At 43.2% G+C, this 13,677-nt stretch overlaps 1 protein-coding gene across 1 annotated transcript in view; it reads left to right on the top strand.

Moving 5' to 3' along the window:
- The window catches only part of FCHSD2 (FCH and double SH3 domains 2), a 180,944-nt gene that overhangs the window by 84,348 nt on the left and 82,919 nt on the right, over nt 1-13,677 (top strand). The window contains exons 4-5 of the mRNA XM_054188889.1: nt 7,647-7,723; nt 9,898-10,042. Of these exons, the coding sequence (XP_054044864.1) occupies nt 7,647-7,723; nt 9,898-10,042 (222 nt within the window). The remainder of the gene's footprint in view (nt 1-7,646; nt 7,724-9,897; nt 10,043-13,677) is intronic.

Below are 13,677 nucleotides of genomic sequence, written 5' to 3'. Positions count from 1 at the left end.
GGGCGGCAGGTGATTCTGCCAACAGGACTGAAGTTCAAAATCTCCTGGAAAAATCAGTGGACTGTCTTCCAAGTGTCGGCTCCTACATTTCAAGGAAGATTTAGACCATCTGGAGGGAGACCAGAGGAGAGCAGTGAAAAAATCATTGAGAATGAGAAAGAAAATAAACAGGTTACGAATTCAGACTGAAAAATTCAGGTTTGAATGAAGAGGAACATGTTTACTCTAAAGCCTTAAGGCAGCCTTGAAACGCTAAAAGCGTTGGAATTTTTTGATTTATCCGCTGTATAGCATACTGGAAATTGTAGTACGTGATATTAAGCACATTAGAGTAAAAATAGTTAGGGATTGGGATAAGACTTCATGAACTTTCCTGGATGGTCTTCCCTGGTGTAGGACCGTCCCTCCTTGGACCTGGGGACCGTCATGTGGATCGGCCTTTTGCCTTTCCTTTCTGTAGGATCTCAGATACTCCTTCTACCAGTGAATAAACAATTCTTGGCAGTTTGTTTTATTTTTTCAAATCTCTTTTATGGATTGAATATAGAAAATAATGCTAAACTCCTGGAGCAAGATGTTTTGGAAAGAATTAAGAGGCTTCCAGTGATATAACGGTTTTAACTCTTGACTTTAACTTGACAAAAGAACAAACCCCACAAAGATTTGACGTTTCCTTTGCTAAGCCTGATTGCTGTAAATTAATTTTTCAGCTTTCCCCTTTGTTTTCCTTTGCCGCCTTGTCATGCTTCAAATATCAAAAAATGCGAAATGGAGCAGCTCGGAAAGAGATTGCGAATGACAGAACGAAACTCCTTATTTTCTGGAACTGGAAGCATCAAATGATAGGAAGGAGAAGCAGCGTGATTGGAGATGGAGCTTTCCATTAGATAACCAGCCTTTTGTAATGTTTCTGGGGAGTTTTACGATTGATGCTGCCAGGCACGCGGAAACCTCTTTTATTGATCGTTTAACCGTATTAAAGGCAATTTAGATAAACAGTCCCGCCATAGTTCTGATCTGTGCCTTTTGGAAAGTATTAGGGTGCTCTGTAGAAGTCCGTGTGCTGCCTGTTATGTGGTTTGTTTTCATTTTTATTTGTGCTGCAGCAGCGCTTTAGTCACGGTCTCGTTGCCGAAGGGCCCTGGGGAAGCTCCGAGCAAAAATAATTGTGTCTGACAGTGTTTTTGTCATCAGCTTATAATGTAAATTGGACCGAGTCATATCCTGCGTGGAATCCCTGAATTGAGTCCGTGCAGAACGACGTTCGTTCTTATTAAATCGTTAAAGGTTTTATTGAATCTAGCTCTAGTAAATAAAATACCACTTTAAATAATGGCTGTGAACGCTTAATAACTATCTGGGAATTTAATATTGAGACTAAATTGTTCTTCTGTATTCTCCGTGTTCCTCCTCACCACGCAGACTGCATTGCGTTTTCCGTTCCCACACCTTCCCTTCTCCCTGTCCAAATGTTTTGAAGAGATTGGCGACAGCGTTAAATATGTTTCAAGTTACTCCTCAAGCTTGTGAAAAAAAAAAAACCCCAGCTGTATGATTGATAAAGCTGTCTACTAAATTTTTGGCACTAAGTACCTCGCTGTTTCAGTGAGTCAGACTCATTGAGCTAAAGACATGTAAAATCGCAGTGATTTAAGGAAATAATCAGGGATCGGGGAAGCACGAGCATCTGAAATGTCTTTTTTGGGATGCATCTTCTTTTTTTTCATTTTGGTAGTAGAAGCATTCTTCAAAATGCAGAAATTTGTCGTAGCTCAGCTGTGTGGGGTTTTTTTTTCCCTTCTCTTTTTGGAGGATTCTCTGTGTATGGTGGTTTCTCTTCATTCCCAGCCAGTCTTACTCTCTGACAACTGAAAATGGGATTTTAGAACTGTCTGATCTCAGTCAAACTGCTGTTTTTACAATGACAAGGAAGTCTTAGTGTAAGTCTCCATCCTATTTTTGAAGAACCAGCAGTACTGAAATAAAATAGAATTTTCCATCTTACACGCAAGTCAATAATAATAATGGTCCAACATTGCTGAACTCTTTTGTTTTTTTCATTTAAAAATAAAACAAAGCACAGCCCTCTCGCGCATGAGCAATGGATGGGCCTGATAATAAGAATTTATCCATAATAAAACTATTACTTTTTCTTGGTGCTATGGGAGAGCCTGAAGTTGCAGGTGTTGAACTTCTGAAGTTGGGAATAACCTCGCTCCTCCCCGAGAAGTCGAGTAAAGAGAGAGATGCTCGAAACCTCTCCCTCCTGGAGGGTTTGCCTGCCAGAAGAGTGCTCAGCGAACAAAATAATGCCACTTAGCGAACAAAATGATGTCAGAAAGCTGCTGCGGCGGCACGTAACACATAGGAGTGATCTCAAGGGTCGGTCAAGCAAATTGCCGTGCCCGCATCCATGGCAGGGGGGTGGGGGGGAAGCGTTATTTTTTGTTACCCGTCAGTGATCAGCGCTTGGAAAAGTTACTCTTCAAACTAGAAAAATGGTGTATTAACATCATGTAGTAGCTAATGGATATTAAACATACGGGACATCATCTTCCCATCTCGGACTTGGTTTCGGGTAGGAACTCTCCCCATTTCTCCTGCTTTAATTCTCCTTTCCATCTTCTCCCTCGCTGGCTGTTTCAGGGTCCCGGCTCTGCTGGGAATGGCCTGGTCGGAGAAGGCTTTGCCATCGGAGACTTGTCGGAGCAGCCGCTCTCCCTGTGCCCTCCTTGTCCACCAGCCCGAGGTCTTACCTCCTGGCCGGGCTTCTCCTCCCACCCATTGCCTTTTTTCCCCTCTCGCAGGGATTATTTGGGCCGTTTGCTTAGAGCCTGTGCTGGAGCTCCTCGGATTGCTGAATATTAGGGATTACTCAGAAGACAATATTTCTGTCATTCTTGTCAATTCATGGTTCCTCTTTTTCTGAGACAATAATAGCAGAGCGTAGATTTATTTGTAGAAATGAAAGCTATAAAGGGTTGGTTGATGGATTTTGGTCTGATAAAGAGAAGTGATCAAAATGATGCAAGATACTGAAACCACCTAAATGAAGAGCAGCACTAAATTTGTCCTGTTGATAGATATTTTCCAAAGCTCGGTGTTACACCAGCTGGCGTCTACCATGCTTTCTGCAATCAATAATAGATTTTAGGGGACCTGGCTGTCATCAGCACCTCTCAAGGATTGCAGATAAAGATCTTAGGACTGCTTTGAAAAGCATCGTTAATGTGTCTTTTTAAAAGCCGCATACTTTTCTATCAATGATCTTTTAATTCGGAACATCTTTCTCCTTCCTTTTCTGTTGGTAATTACTTACTTTCCGTTATAGCAATTTGTTATTATTTTTTTCTTCCCCCAATATCTGTCTCAACCGGCCTTATCAGAAAACACCAGTAATAAACTTGAGGTAAAGTCGGGCGATCAACTCAAATAGGAGCCATAGCGCTGGGAAACACGAATTTGAGCATACGTGAAGCTCTGCTGCTTTTTTTGATGCTCTTCCCCTTCAGCAGAATTTCATTTCTAGGTGTTGATTCCTTGGATGATCGATTGACACAATTTTATGTCCCATCCATCCATCTGCTGGGCAGATTTGCAACCAGTTGAGGTTCCCATGAATGTGTAATATTAATGTGTGCGTAGCATAGCGATACAACGTGCGTTTTGATGGGGAGGAGGAAGGGAAAACCAAGACATGGAGGAAGGATATATGTCTTTTTCAAATGAGTTAAAATTGGTTTTATGTGACAGCCAGTCTGTTTATACTATTTTATATGTGTCCTGTTAATAACACACACAAGCAGAATCGCCCAAGTGCGTTTCTTTCGGCAAAGGGTGAGCGGAGGTTGCACAGTGCTTGCAGGGCATTTCAGACATTTTTTGACCTTTCATGTCAATAATTATAGATTAAAAATAGCGTACTTTGAAATAAATCGATTGTAATTACCATTCAAAAATAATTAACTGAACTTTTTTTTCAAATTCAGTGATACACACCTTGGAATGAAGTGGAAAAATGAAATCAAAAAACCTTCTTGTTTCGCAGCCATCAGAGAATATTACTGTTGTTTTGGTGAACTACGGCTTTACGTATTTATGCTAAAAATTGTTTTAGTGTTTCTTCAGACACAAAGGTTTGGAAGGAAGCTCCCTGCCTGTGGGACACAGAGCTGACGAGCCACACGGTGCCTGGGGATGCAGATGCACCCACCTCGCAATATCACTTCCCCAGAATGGGATTTTTAAGTCATAGACTCACAGAATGGTTTGGGTTGGAAGGGACCTTAAAGATCTCCCAGTTCCAACCCCCTGCCCTGGGCAGGGACACCTCCCACGAGACCAGGTTGCTCCAAGCCCCGTCCAACCTGGCCTTGAACCCCTCCAGGGATGGGGCAGCCACAGCTTCTCTGGGCAATGTGGTACAGTGCCTCACCACCCTCACAGCAAAGAATTTCTGCCTCAGATCTCAGCTCAATCTCCCCTCTTGCAGTGGAAAACCCTTCCCCCTCGTCCCATGGCTCTCCTCCCTCATCCAGAGTCCCTCCCCAGCTCTCCTGGAGCCCCTTGAGGGACTGGAAGGGGCTCTAAGGTCTCCCTGGAGCCTTCTCTTCTCCAGGCTGAACCCCCCCAGCTCTCTCAGCCCGTCCTCCCAGCAGAGGGGCTCCAGCCCTCCCAGCATCTCCGGGGCCTCCTCTGGTCCCGCTCCAACAGCTCCGTGTCTCTCCTGTGCTGAGGCCCCAGAGCTGGAGGCAGCACTGCAGGGGGGTCTCCCCCGAGCGGAGCAGAGGGGCAGAATCCCCCCCCTCGCCCTGCTGCCCACGCTGCTGGGGATGCAGCCCAGGCTGTGGGGGGGTTTCTGGGCTGCCAGCGCACATTGACGGCTCATGTTGAGCTGCTCAAGTCATGATACTCCGACTATCTGTAGTCCAGTGAAACTGAGAGGGAGGAGAACTTTTATGGATTTCACTCAACCTTGGATGGGGATTTACGTCGTGATTTTTGATAGCACCTTTACTCAGTGAAGCTCTATCCCATTCTTTAAAGTTAATGTTTAAAGAAACATTAAGGAAATGTGTCCTTACACAATACTGAAATCAGGAGCGCCCTCTGCGCGGTCTTCCTTTCCTGCCTCTCTACAAATTTATTCTTGCGTTGAAATATCTTTCTCTCAAGCCGGTTAAACGTGATCGATGTGCACCTTCAAGGAAGAAAGAAGCACGTTCCTGGGCTGTGGGCGATGCCAAAGGTTAAACAACCAGTTGATTTCCCTGCTTGATCCCAACAGTGGTTGTCTTTGTTTCCGTCCAGCGAAACAAGAAGCGTTATTGAGACCAGAACAAGGAAGTTCTCATACAAAAAGGTTACGTTCAGCATAAAGTTTAAGAAAGCAAACCTACTGTACTGGTCTAATTAAAACCCGCGGGTTCGCCTACGGCAGTTTTGTATGAAAAGCCAAGGTGTGGTTTATCGGTTTTTATGAACAAACACTAAATAATCAGACACCTTCACTCTGCAGCTGGAGCCCTTTCCAGCCTTTCACTGATTTTGGTGGCGAGCTTGGTCGCTTTGGAAATAAACGGTTACTCACCAGTTGTAGAGTTGATTTGCTGACATCAGCAATAGGGTTTCTGTGTGCAAAATGGCTTTATTTTATCCCTCTTGTGACTTTTCTGCGTCTTTAATTTTGGCATAGCTTGTCCTCAGCTGTCAGTGGGCTTTTTTTTTTTGGTGGTTAATTTTGTGTTTGTGAACGTTTGTTGCGTCTTGGGGCAGATCTCGTAGGTGGGGTCTGATGCGGAAGGGATGGAAACTTGAAAATAACACCAGGTGGGGGGTACCTAATAAAGCTCCGTATCTCATCACAAATTGCTCTGCCAGAGTTAGAGGAGATGTTATTTTTCCTTTTATCTGGGTTTTTTAACAGCTACCTAATACAATTTGTGCATTTTTTTTTTTAATGGAAGAAATTGCGATGGAAATTCACGAATTTATAGTTAAAGGCATAACTTTACCTGTGGAAAGTATTGCTGACTGTACACATGAACGTGTCAGAATGAAATATTGATGTGGCATTTGAAAATGATCCTTAACTGAGCAAAAAGAGCACTAGAAATCAGGGAAGGTAACCGGGGAAGATGTGGAAGCTCAGAATGGGAAATAGCAGCACAGTGGGATGTGTGTTCATGAGTTACACGTTAAGAAATTGGCTTCACGAGGGCTATTAGTGTAAACCTGTCTGTAAGCATCGTTCACACCGAAAACTGGTACCCACCTCAGCAGAGGGGCTTGGGAGTTGGACTCTTAAGGTGAAATAGATATATTTAATATGAGGGAGCGTAAGTTTTCCGCTAATGATATATTAGGAACAATTAATATTTTTCGATGTGAAAGTGTCAGTCGGATTGTGAGCTCGGTAGTAAATTTGAGCATCGAATGGGCTGGTAAGACAAGAACGGAACCCGGGTCTGCTTTTTGAGGTTCTTCTGATATTTTTCTCTAAGAGCACTCAAAGGCTGTCCCAGCAGGCAACAGCTTCTGGAATATAGTCTGGAAAATGTAAATAAATGGTACTGTGCCATGTTTCTCGTTTGGTGGGTTGTATGCGAAGGTGTCTCACTCCAGGCTTTTCCCCGGGATCCGCTCTTCTGGAAAGCAACTGTGGCGTTGATTTTTCTTAACTCGAAAGGAAATTTCAACCCAGGTCTCCCACTTGTTTGCTAAATAGACTTTTATACAAAAAGAGAGTGCTCCTCCGGTGATGGCTCTCTTGAAGAAGCAGGAACGCTGCTCGGTGTTCATAAACCCATTATCCGACTCCGCGAGCTGGATAATATCCATCCTCTTTTCCATTTGCTGGTACTCAGTTTGTAAGCGATACATGAAATGAGATTAGGAGCCGAAGGAGGGAGCGCTGCGGCGGCGACTCCCCTCCCTCCCATTGTTTACGAATTCCACATTGCTGCTCTCTGAGCCTGAGTATGAAAATGCTGTTATTGATTTTTCTCAGACCGCGCAAAGTGAAATGCAGAGACTAAAGAGGGTCATTAACGTTAATAATTAAAAATGAACTGCATTTTTCAACCTCCAGTGTATCATAATCCTCTGAGGAAGGGCTTGATCCTGGGATCGGGCTTCTCCAGTTGACTGATAACGGTGCAGACATGACTGATCAGAGTTGAGCACGTCAGTTTGGGCACATAAATGACCGGATATTTTGTCGCTTCTCAGAACCCCGTGGCCTCATTGGGTTAAATCAAGATCTTCATTCTCCGAACTGTGACAAATTGAGGCATTTTGCAACATTCCTTCCTCTGATTCTGCCACACGCTGCCCAGACGTCTTCTGTGTTACTGGTTTTACTGGCCGTAGTCACATGCAGAAGGATTTTTCGGTGTAAATCTCAGTAGATTCAGAGTCCCTCTGAATTAAAACGTTAACATGAAACTCATTGATTTTTCTCAAGAGAAACTAAAGTCAAAAATACAAAAAAGGGTAAAAATAAGTCTTGCATTGTAGTATGCTAATACTGTACATCGATTACTTCTTTATATGTCAGCTTATCATTTGTCTGATATAGCAGCAAAAATGTTGTTTTAGATACCTCTTATTTTTAACTTTTTTGGTTTTATTCCTTGTTTTAACAGAGCATTCAGAAGCTGGCTAGCCAATACTTGAAGAAGGACTGGCTTGGAATGAAAGCTGATGAACGAAGTGATTATAGGTAATTTAACAGTTGGATATCTCGAAATGGCTGTGTTTATTTTCAATTGGTGTAATTATTTTACTCAACAACGAAACGCTGCTCTTCTGTAGTTAAAGTTGTTTTTTTTTTCTTTGTGGTAGAGCATTGCCAGTTAAAAACGAAGCTTTGTTTTCCCCTGAAATTCCGAGATTGGTCTTAAGTAGACGTTTATTACTTGAATAATTTAGGAAGACGGGAAAAACAAAATGGCAAGACCGGACAACAACTGTAATTGCGCACTTTGTTTGGGTATTAATGCTTGTATCTGAATATATATTTTAGTAAATAGCTTTACGGTTAGAGTAATAAGCGTGTGGATTTCTTCGTAGGAAAAGACAGCAACACATTTCTTTTTAGGAGGCCGCCCCTCAGGAAGATCCCATCTGACAGCAAGGAGGAGGCAAAGCAAGACACAGTTGTTTACAAAACTTAATGTCATTAACATGAAAGGTGGATCATAACATCAAAACAGGAACGAGTTAGTTGCTGAAAGCCTCCCGCCTATGAGTAATACCTCCTAAATATTTTGAAAAAGTTTGAAGATACTTTATTTTGATGCGTTCTTTGTATTCTGACAAACGTTATTTCAAACAGGAAGAAGCTGCTGATAGGTTTGTGTTTTGGACTTTCAGTAACTTCACACCACTTGTGTCTCTAAGAAGAAATAATCTGGATTATTAGTCATAAGAGTATCTAAAATGCTCCCATACCACACAGACAGACCCCTCCTACCTGCAGTTTGCTCCCCACTCAGCAAGTCTTTCTTCTGCCTTCGGTGCCATCAGATACACCCACAGTGCCAAGAGGTCTTCTCCAAACACCTGCCACCCCCTCCCTCCCTATCACTGACTCCTTGGGCTCCAGCAGTTTTCCTTTCTGCCAGCTGCAGGGCACATATTCTCGCCTTCTTCCCCCGCTCTCCTGCTCCACCTTCTCCTTCTGATGCAGGCACTTCTAAGCTTTTCTGGTGAATTACTGGGACCCTGAAAAGCTCATTACACAGCTATGGTTGTTGCTTTTAGCCTCTTACAGGTGATGTCTTTGGCCCCTCACTCAAGGAAAGACACTGAGATTCTGGAGCGAGTCCAGAGAAGGTCAATGAAGCTGGTGAGGGGTCTAGAGAAGGCCAACAGCATCCTGGCCTATATCAGCAGTAGCATGGCCAGCAGGACTGGGGCAGTGATGGTCCCCTTGTACTGGGCACTGGTGAGGCCCCACCTCGAGTGCTGTGTCCAGTTTTGGGGCCCTCACCACACAAAAAGCCATTGAGGTGCTGGAGCATGTCCAGAGAAGGGCACCGGAGCTGGTGAGGGGTCTGGAGCACAAGTCTGGTGAGGAGCGTCTGAGGGAGCTGGGGGTGTTCAGCCTGGAGAAAAGGAGGCTGAGGGGAGACCTTCTCGCTCTCTGCAACCCCCTGAAAGGAGGGGGTAGCCAGGGGGGGTCGGTCTCTTCTCCCAAGGAACAGGCCATGGGACAAGAGGAAAAGGCCTCAAGTTACACCAGGGGAGATTTAGGATGGATATTAGGAAAAATTTCTTCCCTGAAAGGGTTGTCAAGCATCGGAAGAGGCTGCCCAGGGCAGTGGTGGAGTCGCCATCCCTGGAGGGATTTAAAAGCCGGGCAGACGTGGTGCTGAGGGACATGGGGTAGTGGTGGCTTTGTCAGCGTTAGGCTGATGGTTGGTCTCGATGATCTGAAAGGTCCCTTCCAACCTGGACAATTCTAAGATTCTCTGAAGGAATGACGGGTAGCTGAGGCAACATTGATGAGCCATCTGTAACTATTTGCTTGATTGCAAAACGCCCAAAATCACAAAATCCATGATCTTATAAAAAATTTGTCAGCATCTGCTCTGGCTTTGGCTGCTGGGTTCTGTAGGGTCTGTTCCATTGGAGCAACCATTTTAACCGGAAAAGTTTGCCAAAAAATTGAATCCCAAAACAGGGACAGGAGGGAAAAATTTTACTTTTGGTAGAACTGCGGTTAAATTTTTTCTTAGATGTGCAGGTATTTGCTAGATCAGCATGAAGTATAGTGCTTTATCGTTATTTTTTAAAGCAATCCTTTGAAGAATTATGCTACCCATATTTTCAGTATAATGCCTTGTCTCCCTTCCTTCCTATGCTCAGACTTTCTGTGTTTCACTGTTTTAGGAGCATGTACTCAGTTTGGAAATCGCTTTTGGAAGGCACAATGCAGGTGGCCCAATCCCGACTCAATATCTGCGAGAACTATAAAAACTTAATTTCTGAACCAGCCAGGACTGTACGGTGCTTTAAGGAACAGCAGCTGAAGAAGGTATTTGTGCTTTTACAAGTTCTTGAAACTTTTGTTGGTTTTATTTAGAAACAAAAGTTGTTGTTAGAAATCTTTTAGTATAGTATTTCTAAAATATGTATGTGCTTTTCAGTCTCCCTAAGCGTGTTGTTACAGAAGCGAAGAGCCAGCTTGTTGAAGATCCGAGCTGTGTTATCTGACATTAAAATTGCTTGGAAATGAGCCTTTCAAAATGTGATACCCGCTTGGTCAAAACTATTGCTGCAAATCTCCCGTCACGCTGTGGCAATTGCGTAATTGAATTGGTTTTGCCGTGACAGTTGCAAGTGGGTTTTGGTAGAAATAGGTTCTGATTTTAGAGAAAAGGCCTATCTTAAACATGAAAGAATGACTTGTGCCATCTTCAAGATGTGGAATGCAGGTTTTTCAGCCACCTCCTCTAAAGGTATCACATGTAAGTATTCCAAAAGTTGCTACAATTGATCGGTTAATCCTTGCGAAGTAAATAGCTTAGTTCAAGGAAAAAAAGTAAGCTTGACTTTAAGTTAATTGGTTATTACATTTTAAAGCCATTTATGTCTTGAGAGCTCTCTACCGTACCTCTTGATACACGGTGCGTTTCAAATAAACTACGATCTCCCATCTCTTTTCATAAGGCGGTAAGGAATATTTTAAAAGTAGTCATGTGTATTTGCGTAAAGCTAGGTGCTCTTCATTTTTAATTATTTTCTGTTTGTGTTCGGCGGATTTTGCTGCAGTGAGGAGAAAGCCTCCCGTTTTTATTAAACAATGAGCATAGTTTATAAGAGGTTTACAAAAAGCATACATTTTTGGAAGTTTTCGAGAATGATTTTTTGGAAATGCTCGCTGTGTGGCTTAGACAAAGCTTAACATAAGGAGGGAAGTAGAAATATTGGTGGAATGGACTTTGCAAGTGTCTCAGCTATTAGTTGGCACTTGTAAATATTCCCTCCCTACGTTATCACTGAGCATTTACTAGTGTTGCCGCTGGCTTTAATTTGAGGTAGGCTGAACCATCCACTCAAGGTAAAAGACAAAAAAACCCAATGCAGAAATTTCGGGTTCGTTTGCTAAAAGGTGACAACAGCTAGTTGTAACTTCCCTAGTTAAATACTCTAACGCAGTATTTTGTAAAACACGTGGCTACAAACTTTTAAACAGATGTTAGCGTAACATGAGCTCTCCCTTTCTGAACAAGCTGTTATACAGCTCTCAGAAGCACGTGGAGTATCTGTTTTTTCTGGAGGAAAAATTAACTTTATTAACGTTGTTTTATTGTCCTGGGGAATTTTATTTTTCTGTGAAGCTTTCCAAACAATGCTGTAGCAATTTTATAGTATCTTTACTGGGTAAATAACCTCCAGTTTTGTTCTTCTGCAAATGCTGATAGTTCGGTGTTTATGAGTCAGCTGTAGAAGTGAGGACCACTTCTTTAAATTTATATAAATGATAGAAGTTCCATTTTTCCCGCACTTTTGAGTTAGCAGAACAAGTTATTGCAATTATCAGGGCAGTACTGCGGGTTCCAAGTAGTCTAACAGCGATACGCTTTTTCCACAACGTGGAATAACCATCCACTTGGTATTAATTTCTCTCCACAACGAATCTCGTGGTTCGTGCAGTGCAGTCTCTCACCCTTGCCCTTGGATTTCCAAACCGATAAATGATAAATTACACTGACCTCCATTCAGGCAAAAGCTTATCGAAATTGAAATTCAGAGTCAGTAAAATACTGGTAACGTTGCACTTGGAATGCCCATCTAACATCGAGTTTCTATCAGAAGCAGCGTCTCCTACCAAGACTGCAGTAGGTATTGAGTTGCTCCTGATGAGATGTCATCTTTATTTTCCAGATGTTTCTGTAAACCTTTACTTCCTCGGCTGGGTAGCATATAGAAACTCCTTTTTTTATGAGCTGTTTTAATACTAAACTTGAACAATTTCAGAAAACCTCACCATAATTTGCTGAAAAATATTGTTAAGTTGCACAGTGACTCTGGAGGAGGGGTAATAAATGTGTCTCCTGTAGACCACACCTGACCTATTAAGAAAACTGATCCCCTGCCCTCCCTCGGCGGCTCTTGGCCACAGACGAGGAGGTTTGGGGGCAGCAGGCCACCCCCTGCCGTTATCTTTCCCTGGAGACCTTGGAAGCTTATCCCAGAAATGATGTGTGGTTTCATATGTTGGCCTTGAAGGAGAAGGCAGGGACCTGCCGTGGACGTTCATGAGGGATCTGCAGGAAAGACGATGTGGCCACCACTGCAGTTGTTTGCGCGGATCCGTATGGGAAGACTGAAAGGCAAATAGAATAAAGTCATAGAATCACAGAATGGTTTGGGTTGGAAGGGACCTTAAATCACTCTGCTCGGAGCCAACGCAACAAGAAACCGTCTCCCTCAGCTCTCTCAAACAGCTTTTTACATACAACCAGTGTCTACCCAACCCAAAACCCCTAAAAGGCATCCAGTCCCCTGATAATTCCGTGTTCTTCAGAGGTGCAAAAGCAGGATTATTTTACGCTTTTAAAATGATCGCGTTAACAACTGGGGTTATTTGATATTTTAATTTTTTGATGCCGGCAGGAGACTTCAGGGATCAAAATACCGATTGATGTAGCAAAATCCCAGTCCTTTTGAAACGATTTTAGGTCTCTGTCAGCTGTCCAATATATACAGATTTTTCTACCTTTCATTTTTCTCTCATACACGGAGAAGTCTTTAAAAAACTCAATCCTGCCCTTCACCGCTCCCCAAACCACCTACTACGAAGCTTACCTTATGGAGCCCATTGCTTTATTGGTCTGCCCACATCAAATACTGGGCTTAGTGTGAACTTATATGGATTTTTAGGTACTTTATAGCCAGAAAGAAATTTGACATTTTTAGTGAGAGCAATTGTGTGGTGAGAAGATGAGCAATTTCTATTGACTGAAAGCTGGGGAGGGACTCTGGATCAGGGAGGGGAGCCATAGGATGAGGTTTTAAACTGCAAGAGGGGAGATTGAGCTGAGATCTGAGGCAGAAATTCTTGGCTGTGAGGGTGGTGAGCCCCTGGCCCAGGTTGCCCAGAGAAGCTGTGGCTGCCCCATCCCTGGAGGGGTTCAAGGCCAGGTTGGACGGGGCTTGGAGCAAGTTGGTCTGGTGGGAGGTGTCCCTGCCCAGGGCAAGGGAGTGGCACTGGCTAGTCTTTAAGGTCCCTTCCAACCTGAACCATTCTATGATTCTATGAAGCACAAGTTTCTTTTTTCTACAGGTGACTGAATATTATTTTCAATGATTGTCAAATACTGTGAAATTAATGTTAGGTTGTTGGATTACATCGCCTTGTTAGTCTTGCAGTTCTTTTAAAGGAGGTTGCACGCATTAATTGTTAGTGTAATGAAAAAGCTTAGGTGTTTAGGAAGGGTGTTCAGTATGAGGACAACATGTGGCACCTTGAATGGGAGAAGTCGGGTGTGTGACAACGATGTGACAAGAGCTGGGACCTTGGGTCTGGTCTTTGAAGGACAGAAAGGCAAATTGATTTCTTTAAGCTCGAGTTTCCTTAAGTTTCCTCAGCTTCCTCTGCCTTTAAGTATTGCCTGGAGCCTTCATTGACATCTAGTCCGTAATATCCGTAATTAAATATAAATG

The sequence above is a fragment of the Rissa tridactyla genome, chromosome 1 (genome assembly GCF_028500815.1).
Source record: "Rissa tridactyla isolate bRisTri1 chromosome 1, bRisTri1.patW.cur.20221130, whole genome shotgun sequence".
NCBI classification, from domain to species: domain Eukaryota; kingdom Metazoa; phylum Chordata; class Aves; order Charadriiformes; family Laridae; genus Rissa; species Rissa tridactyla.
This window is presented reverse-complemented; position numbering and strand designations above follow the sequence as displayed.